The sequence below is a fragment of the Rhopalosiphum maidis genome, chromosome 1 (genome assembly GCF_003676215.2).
Source record: "Rhopalosiphum maidis isolate BTI-1 chromosome 1, ASM367621v3, whole genome shotgun sequence".
Classification (NCBI taxonomy): Eukaryota; Metazoa; Arthropoda; class Insecta; order Hemiptera; family Aphididae; genus Rhopalosiphum; species Rhopalosiphum maidis.
The window spans coordinates 71,278,074-71,293,929 of record NC_040877.1 but is presented as its reverse complement, the minus strand read 5'-3'; the positions used below and the strand labels follow the sequence as shown (position 1 = coordinate 71,293,929).

Below are 15,856 nucleotides of genomic sequence, written 5' to 3'. Positions count from 1 at the left end.
AAAATTTTAGTGTTTATTGGCATGCAAACATGTGTATAGGCGTGTTATAAATACATATTGCATGCTCTTATAAATAAATACATATACCTATTATGTGTAAAGTACAAGAAATATTTGTGTCTGTTCCGTTAAAAAATAAAATAAAAATGTCGATCGTTATGATTTGGTTTGGCCGTTTGGGGTGCATATAAGTTATTAACTATATAGGTACCTAAAGGTACCACCTACCTATAATAGCAATAAGCTATATAATTTCGGAAACTACAGAACACACGCCTAAAACCTATACGCAACGATTTAACCTATATGTATTCGTTTTTGAACGGACAAGTTTGTTGATATGCGAGTGTTCAAAGGTTCAGATTTATGATATTTACTGCGGGGGGACACCATCGATCTTAAGCGGCGTGTTATGAGCCGAGACGAAAACAAATTGTCGTTCTTGTCGGAAGGCAGGCAGCGCCTGGCCGGAATAATTAAATTCGCACAAGACTGCCAATGCCATTCGTTTTTTTTTGTTCCCGGTCATTTAAATCTACGACAGCGGTAAGTTAACTTCTTTCGATTCATTTAATTTTAATTTTTTTCACCGTCTCGAGTACTTTGGGTTGCTTATTTGGTAGCCACGCGTGTGGACATATGTGTTATGCGAATGATTAATTCGCCAGATATTCATATGCGTCATTATATAATTTCTTAAAATATTTCCATAACCTATAAACCTACCTTTCTTTTAATTTAAGGACATTGCGATAGTTTAATTTATAACGTATAAGATTATGTTATAACTTTATCTTTTACTTATATTTTACGATAGTAAATACCTATAATTATATAATAAGTGAAGCTAAATAAAAGTAGGTATATCCGCAATATAGTGGCACTAAGCAATTCGTTTATTGATATTATAATAAATCATCATTCTTTAGCTTAAAACAAAATGTTATAGTATAAAGTTTGGAAATTAGTAAATGGCCTTTGATCCTAATCGATTTGACATCAGACTGTCACGAAAAAAATAGGTTAGCGGTAAAAGAACATGCATATGATGCGACAAATATTAAATATATCTACAGGATGATTTAAAAGTTAAAACGAAATTCCTTATAAAAACAATAAAAGAAATAATTAACCTACTTAATCCAATACTCAAAATATTTATATTTATTAAATGTGCATATACCATGAATTAAAGCAGAATAGGATAGTATTATTTATAAAATATTATAAATTTCATCTAATACTTGGTTGTTATAATGGTGATTATTTTGTAAAATACAAACTCATATTTATTTAGTACTAAATAATTTAAAATTAATTAAAATTTAATATGACACAATTTTTATTATATAGGCATGTAATTTGTATAAAAATTAGAAAAAAATGGCATTCTGTAACATTTGAACCTCTGTAAAAGAATTCATAAAATGAAATTATTTTCTGTACGATTGTTAAATTAAAATACATTTCAGTCTGTATAATATAATTATACAAATAAATGTAAAGGTCTTATACTTTTGTTGTACAAAAATAAAATACCATAATATATACCACACATTTTTGGAACAGTGAAAAATTAATCCTCAATATTTACTGATTATTTTTAGTAGGCGACATTCGAAACACCGTGTATACATGTTTAATACACTCCCTTCTGCTAAAACTCGCAGATGTTTTAATAATTTTATAAGAACTCATTTAACACAAAAAAAATCCACACTTCAGACATTCGGGCGTTTGTCGTTCGATGTTCAAAATATTCGTTGATGAATACATGTGATGTTGATATAATTATTTTTCAGTTGTTTAAATTAATTTTTCCATTATGTTTACTTCGTGTTTTTTATGTGTGTTCATAACTTATATAGCTGTATCCCAGGGTTTTTATCATTCTAATAATGATTCGAAATTAAAGGTAAAATGTAGAGCATTTTAATTTTAATGATATTTTAAATATAGATATAAATATATACAAAATTATGTAATTTTCTTGTAAATAACAATATCATAATAAAATAAAAACGTATATTTACCTAATAATATTAATTTAAATTAATATTTAACTATATTTTTATATAAAGATTGATAAAAACATAATGTTTAATTTAATAAGTAAGTATATACACATATTTTAAATTAATTTTAAATTTGTAATTTAAACAAACGGAAAAAATACCCACTTAAATATTATTTATAGCGATAGGTTTATGTCCATATAACGTAGGTATTTCTTTGAATGTACCTATACAAATATTTTGATAAATTAAGTAGGTTTTTATATTAATTTATATTTTTACGAGTTTATATGATAATCGTCTAACTTGTATAGTGGTATATTATAATTTATAGGTATGTTCAGATTTTCCCTATTAGTTATTTTATTATTATTTTTCTATATTATAAATAAATAAGAACAATTTAACTGTTAATCGTTTTATAATTTTGTTAAATATAAATTTAAATATAATTATGTAGATATTATTTCACTATAAGCGTATCTAAAAATTAATAAAGTAAACATTTAAATATTTAATGGGAATTTAAATTTAAGTAGTAAACCATAAATTAATAGTTAATTTTTAACTATTATTATAATATTTATATATGTATAAACAATAATACAAAATACAAATTTACCAAGTTGTGTCTAGATTAAACAGTACTACTCAACTTAATGGATATGTATATAAATTATTATGAATAAATAAAAGATTGATATATAATTTAATTTCTTTTTCATTTATCGTGTTTTTTTTTTCGTAAAAAGTTATGAGGCAATATTTTTTTAGAATGGTTCAATGTTAACAAAAATTACAAATGGTATTGGTACATCAACAATCTACCATACAGAATTTTTTGATAAAGAAAAGGTATGTAAAAACACCTTATTAATAAAACGTATACAAACATCATTCAAATATTTTTAACCGTTAAGTTGTGATTCTGTGTGTTTGTATGTGTTTTTTATTAACCTTCCTTATTTAGTTTTGCATACAATATTAATAAGGGGCTTAACCACCAAACAAGTTGTTGAATAAATAGATACGTTGGAACTTAGTGGCATAATTTAAGTTTTTGATTGAGAGAACAAAAGTTTTGACCAGCCCAAAAATGTATCATTTTGCTTACAAAAAAAAACCCGTTAAAATGGTTTTAAACTTGAACAATTTTACTTACAATTTAATCAAATTTACTATTTCCACTAAATATTTTAAGATTTGATAGTTTTTTACTCGGGTCTTTTCAATAAAACCCTTTTTATTAAAACAACATAATTTACAAATATTAGGTAGTAAAAAAAATTGCGCCTATAACCTACTTACCAATAATTTACATGAGCATCCCCATCTGCTTATAAATAAATATATTCCAACCATTATAATTATTAATACCCAATTTATCAGTGACAACAATTTCCCATTCTCATCACATAGCAATAAATAACACATAACAACAAAATCATCAAGTTTTTGTCACCAATAATGGTTAAACAGCAATAACCAGCCATCGAGCTGCTTTTAAAATCAATATGGGACAAATTCTCACTTTGGTCTTTGACACTTCCTTTACGAAATGACGTCACTGAAAGGGCTTTGTCCCTCACACTATTAAATTCCAATACCATTTCCATTACATCTTATAGCTTTATAAATAATATCAAATTAAGTATAGCTGATTTAAAATTATAAGCACAACAAATTATTTATACTTATCAATACTCGTATGTAGGTAATAATTTTACCATAAGTTATATTTATATTGTGCACTTGTTTTCAGAATATTTATTTCAAATAGTTTCATATTTAAGATTTCTTTCGATATAGATAATTAATTAGTTCTATAGCTTATCTTGACCTAAAATGATTTAATATAAGATTTTTAATTAAAGTTTTAAGTAATTAAAGAATTCAGGATGCTGGAGCATTCAACATTAAAATTTAGGCTACCAAACACCCATAGCACCCCTGTGATTCTCGCCAATGTATTATAGTTCTGTATTAAAATTTCCCCGTATAAAAACATAAATTCAATACCTAAATATATAGATAGGAAAATTCTAATTTATATTTTAAAAAAAACAAACTTTATTCTTTATAATCAAGTCTTATTTTAATTTATACCTAGTTAAATTAGTTGCAGGCATTATAATTTCCAATATAGCAATTATTATAATGATTTCAGAAAATATCTGCGCTTAAAAATGAAATGACTAAAGAATGTATTTTAAAACAAGTGGATGATCAAGTAAACATTTTATATTATAATAATAAATATGACCAAAACATGGAATTAACTGAAGATGAGGTAAAAAAGTTACTTTTATTTAACAATAAAACTAATATTAAGGATTAGATTCTATTTAATGTAATATTTTATATTTTTGTTTAAAATATAGATGGTTGAAATCATTGGCGAAAATTTAAGAAACTTTTGCAAAGATAAAATCATTATTTTGAATAACTTTGACAAGAAACATTTTAGTAGATCAAAACGTTCAACAGATAAGAAACGATATCAAGGTCAAACCCAAACTCAATTTGTTAGTTTTGGTTCAAAAAATTCAAACCAAGAAACAAAAAACGGATTAGCCGAAGCTTTGTCACAGCCTGATTTATCTAGGGCAACAGTGAGTAAGTGTTTAATATATTTTCTATTTAAAATGTATAGCTCTTATGCCAAAATATAAGATATGGACAAATAGACAATATAAGTAGGTAATTAAATTAAATTATTTTTAAGTTAATTTTAAAACTGCAAGTTTTCATTCTATAAATTTTTATTATAAAAATCGTTGCAAATACTAGACTGATATAAATTTAAATAACCTTTTATTAACTTATAGTGTGTACCTATTACCTATCTATTTGGTATTATAGCGTATAGGTACAAGCTTAATAATAAATACTGATTAATTATCAGAAATCAACATAGGAAGGCACCTCCGCCTACTTACCAATTAATTACTAAAATATTAAATAACTAATTCGTTAGTAATTAGGTAGTAGTTTATAATTATGTAACATATTTAATAATTATACTGAACATATAAACCAGGCGCAGATCCAAGTTTGAAGCAGCGCAAGAGGCGATAGCCTCCTCATCAGTAGACTGCCACACAAGTGAATTCTAGGATGTCTGTATTCGGCAGCCGATAAAATACGATTCCATAGTATTCGCCCCCTCCCCCTTCGTAAATATATTCTGGATCCACGCCTGGTATAAACTAAAATCTAATTTTATTTAACTTAGTACAAATAGTAAAATATGTAAAAGTAGGTAAAAAAAATCTCGATTGTGAAAATTGAAAAATTAAACTCTAAAGGGAAATTATACAAAAATTATAAAATATATATACATAATACAATAAAACATTTTAAAATAACTTTAAAATAATTTGTATAATTCATCATTTAAAAGAAAATTTTTGGAAAATCCATATCCAAATAGTTTGAATGATTTTCAGAATGTACTCGGAAGAAGTATATTACTAAAATAATGACTTTTTTTGTGATAAGTGAAATTAATATAACATACACGACACATGTATATTAAAGAAATACAGTAAAATATCCATCATGAATATTAAAATTTTTTATGTAACGAGATGCCTGATGGTTGGTTGATAAATTATATACAGGTTGGCGGCGGGACAATAAACAAACTCTTAAATTTATTAAATCTATCATATTTCAGTCCATTTTTTCACATTGCTAAACTGATAACAATTTCCGAAAGATTTGATTTTATCCTCAAAATTTCTTATAAATTAAACGTTTAACACTAAATTGCTAATTCTAATTTTAAAATATACGAAAAATGCAGTTTGGCGAGAATTACTAATAATTATTTTTCTCTTTTAAAAACTCTATTCGTGACAGCAATGCGATCATACACTTGACCAATTAAATATTAAATGTTAATAATGTTTATGATAAAAAATTACTTAAAATTTAAATTACCGATTAAAATGTTCATACCAGCCAACATGTGGTAGTTTATATAGTTGCATACCCAGAACCGTGCCGTGGGGGGGGGTTAGGGGGCATGTGCCCGGGGCGCTTGTTTTAAAGGGGTGCCAACAAAATTGAAATGCATAATGATAAATAAAATAGGAGGCGAATATTTTTAATTTTGCCCTGGGCGCCAAATCTTAACGGCACGGCTCTGTGCATACCTGTATGTAAAAAAATATAAATCATTGGAAAATATATTTCTAAGCAATTTCTACTTTTTATAATTAAGAAAAATAATATTTGATTTTAAAGGAAGTTTGTGGTGAAGGTTAAACCCATAAACCTCTCAAATACGGCCTTGATATATACAAAATATATTTACACTGTTAACGTTCAATAGTAAAATATACCTATGGGATAGAGAAAAAACTGTAAAAACATTAATAAACATACAAAATATTTACAAAATTGTTCATGTATATAAATATATTTTTAGGTGGTTTAAATGGTATGGGACAAGCTCAAAGTCAGTCAAGCTTTGGTGAATGTAATGAATGTTCCGGACAGGATTATAAAACGCATTCAACACACGTAGTCAATTCTCATCCAGGATATTATCCATCACTTCAACCCCTAAGTTCTATTTCTCAAAATCAAAATTTAAGACCATATGGTGAATTAAATACAAATAGACAGTCGCCAGGTTTACAAGGTGAAGAAAGTCAAAAAGGATATTCTATCAATCATCAATATCCAGATACGTATTCAGGTTCAGGAACAAATAATAAATTACCGAGTAGTCAAGTTCATGGATATAGTATCAGTCCATCTGTCGATGCTCAATATTCAGGACCAGGAACAAACTATAAAGTACCAGGTGAACAGAATCAAGGATATATCATCAATGATCAATATCCAAGATCTGAAACAAATAATAAACTACCAGATAATCAAAATTACGGATATGGTATTACTCCGTCTGTCGATAATCAATATACAATTTCAGGGACAAACAATCAATTACCGCGACATCAAGACCCTAGATATGGCATCGAATCGTCTCTTTATGGCCAATATCCAAGTAAAATTCTAGGTTCAAAATCAAATAATGATACAGAACTCGGTAAAATAAACCCGGGATATGCATATAATTCTGCAAAAGAACAAATTCCAAATTTAACTAATATTAATACACCTGAGAACAAAATAGCTGAAAATAATGATACAGTTAACGCAAACTCACATTCCATTAATTCTATTCCATTTAATCCCAGTAGTTGGAGCTATCCTAATAAAATCAATAGTGATACTCCTGATACAAATCAGCAAATATATCCAGATGGATTAGGGTTTCCTAATATTCCTTCAGAATCAGGTCAAGGAATACTAACTCCACATAATACACTAAATTTCGATTCGACACATCCTAGTTACAATTGGCAAGTTCCAGTAACAACTTCAATAGGTCATCAAAATAAACCAGCAAATTACCCATCTAGTGTTATACCAAACTATCAACATCCAATGACAAATGTATTAGGTCAATTAACACCAAATAATCCTATTTCAAGTGATATGATCTCACAAAACAAACAAAGGATTATAAACGAAGCTGGTGGAACTACACAAAATGGATATCCATTATCTGCAAATATACCCAGAGGTCAAGATTACACCCAATTAAATTTACCTTCGTTATGTAATTTCCTATACCAGACATGTCTTAATGCATTGTCAAATAATAAAAGACTAAATGAATTTCAAATAGCTAGTTCACAAAATACCGTAAGAAATCCAAACGTAGGAAAACAAATTGGTAATACCCAGGTACCTATTACACAATATCCCGGTCTTCCTTTTTATGGAGAAGGAATTAATCAAAATCAAAAACAACCTAACTCTGGCCAACCTCAATATGTAATTGGGTTAGTTGGATCTAATATTCAGCATCCTAGTGATACTCAAACTGGTGGAAATATAAAAGGATTTCAATCTAGTTATGGGCAACCTCAAGGTATATTAGGATCAAGTGACTTTGGCGTCCAGCAACTGGGATATGGTCTATCGGGTGGAAACGTAAATCAAATGCATCCTAACTATGGTCAGCCTCAAAGTGCATCAGGATTTGGCGTCCAGCTACCGAAATATGGTTCATCGGGTGGAAACGTAAATCAAATTCACCCTAATTATGGTCAACCTCAAAGTGCATTAGGAACTAGTGGATCTGGCATCCAACAACCGGGATATGGTCCATCGGGAGGAAACGTAAATCAAATTCACCCTAATTATGATCAACCTCAAAGTACATTAGGATCCAGCGGATCTGGCGTCCAACAACCGGGATATGGTCCATCGGGTAGAAACGTAAATCAAATTCACCCGAATTATGGTCAACCTCAAAGTACATTAGGATCTGACGGATTTGGCGTCCAACAACCGGGTTATGGTCTATCGGGAAAAAACGTAAATCAAATGCAACCTAATTATGGTCAACCTCAAAGTACATTAGGATCTAGTGGATCTGTCGTCCAACATCTGGGATATGGTCCATCAGGTGGAAACATAGATCAAATGCACCCGAATTATGGTCAGCCTCAAAGTACATCAGGATCCAGCGGACCTGGCGTCAAACAACCAGGGTATGGTCCATCGGGAGGAAACGTAAATCAAATTCACCTGAATTATGGTCAGCCTCAAAGTACATCAGGATCCAGCGGACCTGGCGTCAAACAACCAGGGTATGGTCCATCGGGAGGAAACGTAAATCAAATTCACCCGAATTATGGTCAACCTCAAAGTACATTAGGATCTAGCGGATCTGGCCTCCAACAACCGGGTTATGGTCCATCGGGAGAAAACGTAAATCAAATTCACCCGAATTATGGTCAGCCTCAAAGTACATCAGGATCCAGCGGATCTGGCGTCCAACAACCAAGGTATGGTCTACCGGGAGGAAACGTAAATCAAATTCACCCTAATTATGGTCAACCTCAAAGTGCATTAGGAACTAGTGGATCTGGCATCCAACAACCGGGATATGGTCCATCGGGAGGAAACGTAAATCAAATTCACCCTAATTATGGTCAACCTCAAAGTACATTAGGATCTAGTGGATCTGGCATCCAACAACCGGGATATGGTCCATCGGGTGGAAACGTAAATCAAATTTACTCTAACTATGATCAACCTCAAAGTACATTAGGATCTAGTGGATCTGGCATCCAACAACCGGGATATGGTCCATCGGGTGGAAACGTAAATCAAATTCACCCTAATTATGGTCAACCTCAAAGTGCATTAGGAACTAGTGGATCTGGCATCCAACAACCGGGATATGGTCCATCGGGAGGAAACGTAAATCAAATTCACCCTAATTATGGTCAACCTCAAAGTACATTAGGATCTAGTGGATCTGGCATCCAACAACCGGGATATGGTCCATCGGGTGGAAACGTAAATCAAATTCACCCTAATTATGGTCAGCCCCAAAGTACATCAGGATCCAGCGGACCTGGCGTCCAACAACCAGCATATGGTCCACCAGGAGGAGACGTAAATCAAATTTACCCCGAATCTTATGGCGATAACAGTTTTAGAGGTCCATCTTTTAAACCAGGATCAGAAATTGGAAATATTAATCCTTCAACAAATCCAATAACCGGTGGTCAGTTTGGAACAGATATATCATCTGGAGATTCTGTAACTCTTATTGACACTGAAGGAGGAGATGCACAATCAATGACTAATGTAGATGTGGATGGCCAAGAAACTAGAGCATCGGCTTCAGCTCAAGGAAAATCTAAAACAGGTATGAGTCAGACACAAGTATCTGGATCATATTTAGGAACAGGAATGTTTTCTGCTCAAGCTCAAACGAGTGATAGCGATAAAGGAGCTCAAAGTCAAATTGTAAGTAATACAAATGGCACAACAAGTACAGCACAGGGGAAAGGAGGAAGGGGACAAGCGCAATCCCAAGTTCTTTATAATGCTGATAATGGCATTGCTTTAGGTGAAGCACAAAGCTCAGGAATTAATTATGGGACAAACACTCAATTGCAAGCTAGTATTAAAGGAGGAATGGCAGATGCACAATCAACTGGCCTAGGGAGTACTTCTAGTCAGGCTCAAATAGGTTTCTTACCACACGAATCCAATAATAGCACTAATCAAAAGTCATTATTCAAAGGTGGTGGTACAACTTCAGCTCAAGGTGGATCATATAGTGGTCAATCGCAAAGTCAACTATTTGGGTCATATAAACATGGAATTTCATACAATGGTGCTGCCCAAGCAAGTACTGGTAAAAAACTTCAAAACTTACCAAAATTTAATTTAGCCGATGCGAAGTTGAAAATTGGGCAACTGGAAGGATCCAATAATGAAGTTAAAAATCAAACTAATGCACTAAAGAACCTACAGATTATTCCAAATACATTAAATCAAATAGATAATTCCAGCGTTGATAATCACAAACAACAAAATATTTCTTCAACACAGACTCCACTTATTCTATCACAAGAACCATCTAGAAATTTCGATGTTTATTCTGAATATGAAGATAATGATGAGTATGATGACGATAGTGATGAAATTGTAAACACAAAATCAGTACAAACAAAAAAAGAAACAATCCCAAAGCAAGAGCAAAATATTATTTTAAATTTAGATAACAAACACGATGCCCAGATTACTCGAGATTCTGATAGTCAGTTAAAATCTGGACAAGTATTAGATGCTGGCCAAGTTATACCCGGTACTAATGGGACTAAAATACCAAGTGGATTTAGAGGTAGGGTAGCTTCAGTAGCTGGAGACCATACTGAAGCTCAAGCTACTCCGGGAGGCCAAGCTCAAACTCAAACTGTATTTTTAACACCTGGAGTAGGTAGCTTAACTGTGGTAGACAAAACAAAATTAAGAGCACAGTTAAATAAAGAATCATATGTTAAACCTACTAACAGTTTCCAAACTGAAATTAATGGTGGAATAAGCAAATTTAAAGCTAATGAAAATAATGTTCAGTATTTTACTAAATCATCAACTTGTGGTTACTTTTCATTTTCATGTAATTATGTAAATGGTGCAACAAATGGGGCCAAAATATGCAAGCCAAATCCACCACCTTTTCCATGCCTGAGAAGTAATTAATGATTATAACAAATATTAATATATATATAGATATAGATATTTTTTAAAACAATTATGTATATTTTAGATAAGTTAATTGAGTACAAAATTGTATACTAATTAAACCTAATTTTGTACTATGAAATACAGTAGTTTTCAATAACATTTAATATTTTATAAGCTAATTTAACTACTATTATTTGTTTTTCACATGATTATTTCTATATAAAAGAAAATTCACAAATGCAATATGAATAACTACATAATAAGACAATTTAAAAACTGTAAAATGAAAATGTCTCATGTGTTTGAAGAATACAAAACAAGTAAAAAATATAATTTATGAAATACATGATTAAATATAGATTTAGATAATGTGTTTTGATTTTATGGTAAGTTCATAAAAAGGTATTTCTATAAGTATAATAAATAAATAAAAATATTATAAATGGAATATTTGACACATATTTAGAACTAACTTGTATCTTTACAAAGTATTAATTTTATTAATTGACTAAAAATATATTACACAAGAAATAAAACATTTAAGTAGTTTTTTCACCAATAAGTAACAAACATTAATGCAGGTTTATTAGCTGAAATTCAGTCTTCATCACTATGACTTGAATCATCTGAAGATACTTGACATGTCAAGCGTGTCAATCTTAAAAAATAAAAATAAAACTTAATAAATGACAACTAAAAATATTGGTTTTTACCAAAATATGACAATGTTGTTCTTACTTTTATGTTCTATGAACCCAAAAGCAGCATTTTTAAAATAAAATTATACTATAATTTTAAATTTTAATAAATTGTATAATAAATAATTTATATCAGTGGCATAGTGTACTTGTTTTAATGTAGCATATACAGTATGCGTCAGAACTCAAAGGTATAGCTAGGGTTTTTTATGGGGGAGGGCTAAATACTTTTAACTTGAGTTATTAAAAATCAAAAACAATAACAATACAAAAATACTGATAACATATTATTAACGTTGATTTACTGTTAACATATTTACTATTTTAAATAACTAAAATTTTTAAAACAATTTCCATATTTAAATTTTAATATTTCAAAACAATATAAAAAGTATGGCAAATGGAGGGAGGGCTAGAGCCTATTTTAGCCCCCCCCCCCCCGTCCAGTATGTGTTGAATATTTCCATTTCACAACCTTATGGTATAGGCTGATAGGGTATCTAATACCATTGTTTTGATTATATAAACTGATTTATATAATCAATGGTAATACTGGACACATATAAATGTACAAAACCAGTCTACAAGCACTCAATTTGTTTACAATTTATTAATAAATTATACAATCTACACCCACAGTACACACTGGTTTATAGTGCTTAAATTTTAATTTAAGTATCAAAACTAAAATAATACAGACAAAAATTATAAATTTGAAAACATTCAAATTTAGTCATAGCATAATATAAATAATATTGTGAGCTAAGATAAAAATGTTAATGTTTATTTTCAATTAATTACCTAAAAAGAACCCAATAAAGAAATATGAGTGAATACTTTTGCAATTTATTTAATGTAATTGGAACATGATAGAATAAGTATTTGAAACAGTTAGATTTAAAATATCAAATAAATAGTTGACTCAGTTATTAAAATTCCTTTTTAATTATTATAAAAACTTGTATTAATTGTAAATATTTAACTTTAATAATTATTATTATTAAAACGGATTACAATTGTATTGGTTATAAATATTTTGAAATTTAAATAACAATAACTTTATCATTTAGATTCATTCTATATTTTATATAATGAATAAATATGTAAAATCTTAAGTGATAATTAATTGCTTATGCATAAATCCTCACCTTATATTTTGATGTTTTAATTCAGCTTGTAAGCTATCAAGTTTTTCTTGTAAATCTTCATTATATCTTTGAAGTTTCCTAAAAAGCAATCATTTTAAAATCAAAATATTTTTAGACAATTATTAATTTCATGTTTAAAATATTAATATATAAAAGTTTTGTTTTAGTAACAAAAAACAGATTTTATTTAAAGTTGCACCTTCGTAATGATAAAATTCCTAAAAATGCTAAATTATATCAACATAAGACTAAATGGAAGTTAAGTAGGAAAGGAATTAGTTCAATATTAATGAAAGACTATGATTGATATTATTGATAATTCAGTTTCATAAAGTGACACATCATGGTAATAGACATATTTTTTTTCTTAGTAATGGTTTATACCGTATTACTACTAATGTAATTATAATTAAACTAAAAATATTTAAACTACTTTAAAAGTAAAAACAGTGATTTAATCAATCTGTATAGTATTATCACTTATCAGTTATCATTATCATATTATTTTAGTTTAACTCAATTATTAAATTTTATAATCCCTATGTACCTACCAAATAGAAATAATTTTAACTCATACCTTACTAATATATTTTAGCAGTTTAGCAAAAATATCGAACAACACTTACTTTATAGTATTTGAAGCAGTATCATAATCTTCTTCTGTAGTAGCTAATTCCCTTTTTAATTCTTCTACTCGGCTTCTTAAACGTTTAACTTCATTCTCATATTGCTCACCACGCCTTATTAAATGCGCTGACTCAGCACTTTGGTCAACATACATTTTCTTTTGTTTGGATAGAATGTGTTTTAAATTGACTAACTCCTGAAATATAGTGTTAGAAATATTATTAATCAATTAATTAATATTATGAGTCAATAAAAAAAAAAACTTACAATATTTTTATCAGCTAACTCTTGTTGCAGTAATCTAAATTTGATGTCAGATGATGATTCAGGTTTACTCTGTTTCTGCAATTTTTCTAGTGTGTCATTCAGTTCAGATTTTAATTGCTTATTAATTCTTTCCAAATTCATCATTTCACTTTCTAGCTGTTCTCTTTTGCTCCATTCAATTTCATTCTCAGATTGTAAGTGTTCTAGCTAAGACCAATAATAAAAACAATTATTTATTTATTGTGATTTTAATAACAAATAATTTAATAATCACCTGTATTCTTAAGTCTTCTAAACGTTTGTTTGTAATAACCTGATTATCTTGACAAGTTTGGCATTCTGATTGAACACTATCTGCACCTGACAACTGATTGTGCAAATTGTTTAAATCTTGTTGAGTGCTTTCTAACAGATTTTCCAAATTTTTCTCAATTTTATCAGCAACTTCATCAGACATGGTTTTATTAGGAATTGGTGATTTGATGGGAGAAGTTGTTTGATTGAACATTTCAACTGCATGTTTCGGAACTGCTTCTTGTAAGACATATTCCTCAATACCAGAATCACTCACAATCGATGGCTGAGGTATAGATGAGGAACTACAGCAAGTATCTGGATCAGAAATACCATTTTCTAATGCATCAACCAGTTGAGAATCCCATTGTCCTGTAAAAAATATTGTTTAAGACTAAATAAATGTAGTCATTTATACTCAGAAAATATACCCGCATGTTTTAAAAGAATCAGATTGACTTTTTCTAATTCTTTGCGCAAGCATTCATTCTGTTGCTCAAGATTTTGCTTTTCTCTTTTTATATTACTGTTCTCTTTTAGTACATGTTCTAAATTATCTTTAAGCATCTTGACTTCTTCTCGAGCTTTATTCCTTTCATTTCTTACCTATAAATAACAATAAAAATTACAACACCCACTAATCATTTTCATATAAATAACATTTACCTTGCTCCATTTTTCACGCCAGTTGGCTGTACAATCAGACCACCATCGCATTGTTTTTTCCATTTGTGTTGCTCGTGCTCTAGCTTCATCTAATTCACGCTGACGCATTGACTCTCTTGTATCCCAATCAGATGCTGTAGCTGATGCAACAACACCGCCAGCTTCACTTGCTGCCATTTTAACAGCCTAAAAAACCATTGTTTAATGATTATAAAATAAAGATGCAATGATGTATAAATTATGGATAAATAAATGTTATAGATAATAAAATATGAAACTTGCCATGATATTTAAATACTTTATAAATGTTTTTGGTTCACAAACGCTAAATATGTAATACAAACAGACATCAGGTTTTTTCACATCACAATTATATTAAGTAAAATGTCACCAATCAATAGTAAAGTCGATCATACTGGAAGTAAAATAATAATAAAAATATTACAATTACTATTACGTTAAGTATCCACAATAGTAAATATTAAATAGATATTATTACTTGTTGTCTACAGACCATCGTCATCAACTATCAATCTTACTTATTCTTATCAACTGAAACCTTATCAAGCTCAATATTATTCACTTATCAAGTTTCATTATTTGAATTTTAGTTACAGAATAAATAATTTTTTTTAATAATTATTTTGTGTTTGAGCATGGTCTTATACTCTTATACAAGACCATGAATTTGAGGCATTTGCACAGATGTATCTGTACAGACGTTGATCGACTTAACCACTAAAAGTTAATCAATACAATTTCTTCTTCCTATTCTATATACAATATACATAGTATGTATGTATTACATACAAGATACAATATATATGCAGTGGCGTATTTTGGGGGTGTCCACAGTGTCTGGACACCTTCCAAACAAAAAAAAAAATTTAATATTTAATGTCGATAAATTTTGAAGGGATTTTAGCAAACAATAATATGTGATTCGTTATTAACTAATTTAATATTATATTAAATCACAAACTAATTCGGAAGGAAAATAAATTTAGTTTTAAACAATGTACTTATTATCCTATTATATTTTAAATTATTTATATAACTGTTATTC

General features: G+C 29.3%; 2 protein-coding genes across 5 annotated transcripts; one reads left to right on the top strand and one right to left on the bottom strand.

The window, feature by feature from the left end:
* Positions 1-462: 462 nt before the first annotated feature.
* Positions 463-11,454, top strand: LOC113548103. 2 transcript variants are annotated; one of them, XM_026948782.1, is made up of 5 exons: positions 463-546; positions 2,790-2,870; positions 4,183-4,305; positions 4,397-4,631; positions 6,451-11,454. In XM_026948782.1, the coding sequence occupies exons 1-5, from the start codon at positions 499-501 to the stop codon at positions 11,103-11,105; spliced, it is 5,142 nt and encodes a 1,713-aa protein (XP_026804583.1). In that variant the 5' UTR covers positions 463-498; the 3' UTR covers positions 11,106-11,454. The 2 variants fall into 2 exon arrangements, with proteins under 2 accessions (XP_026804583.1, XP_026804581.1); XM_026948780.1 differs by lacking the exon at positions 463-546 and adding an exon at positions 1,732-1,915.
* A 92-nt stretch (positions 11,455-11,546) lies between these two features.
* On the bottom strand, positions 11,547-15,308 carry LOC113548105 (coiled-coil domain-containing protein 102A). 3 transcript variants are annotated; one of them, XM_026948785.1, is made up of 9 exons: positions 15,290-15,308; positions 15,073-15,205; positions 14,791-14,976; positions 14,556-14,730; positions 14,105-14,496; positions 13,831-14,037; positions 13,563-13,759; positions 12,937-13,014; positions 11,547-11,748 (listed from the first exon to the last, which is right to left on the bottom strand). In XM_026948785.1, the coding sequence occupies exons 2-9, from the start codon at positions 15,073-15,075 to the stop codon at positions 11,688-11,690; spliced, it is 1,299 nt and encodes a 432-aa protein (XP_026804586.1). In that variant the 5' UTR covers positions 15,076-15,205; positions 15,290-15,308; the 3' UTR covers positions 11,547-11,687. The 3 variants fall into 3 exon arrangements, with proteins under 3 accessions (XP_026804586.1, XP_026804585.1, XP_026804587.1); XM_026948786.1 differs by lacking the exon at positions 15,290-15,308 and adding an exon at positions 11,829-11,837 and having other exon boundaries at positions 11,585-11,748; positions 15,073-15,283; XM_026948784.1 differs by lacking the exon at positions 15,290-15,308 and having other exon boundaries at positions 15,073-15,283.
* Positions 15,309-15,856: the final 548 nt, after the last annotated feature.

Excerpts from the sequence above, each read along its gene's own strand:
- LOC113548103 (XM_026948780.1), top strand. The coding sequence starts at position 1,826 with ATGTTTACTTCGTGTTTTTTATGTGTGTTCATAACTTATATAGCTGTA. Across the intron at positions 4,306-4,396 it reads TGGAATTAACTGAAGATGAG|ATGGTTGAAATCATTGGCGA; the intron begins GTAAAAAAGTTA and ends TTTAAAATATAG. Across the intron at positions 4,632-6,450 it reads TTTATCTAGGGCAACAGTGA|GTGGTTTAAATGGTATGGGA; the intron begins GTAAGTGTTTAA and ends ATATATTTTTAG.
- LOC113548105 (XM_026948785.1), bottom strand. Across the intron at positions 14,731-14,790 it reads GGCGTGAAAAATGGAGCAAG|GTAAGAAATGAAAGGAATAA; the intron begins GTAAATGTTATT and ends TGTTATTTATAG. Across the intron at positions 11,749-12,936 it reads TTAAAACATCAAAATATAAG|ATTGACACGCTTGACATGTC; the intron begins GTGAGGATTTAT and ends TTATTTTTTAAG.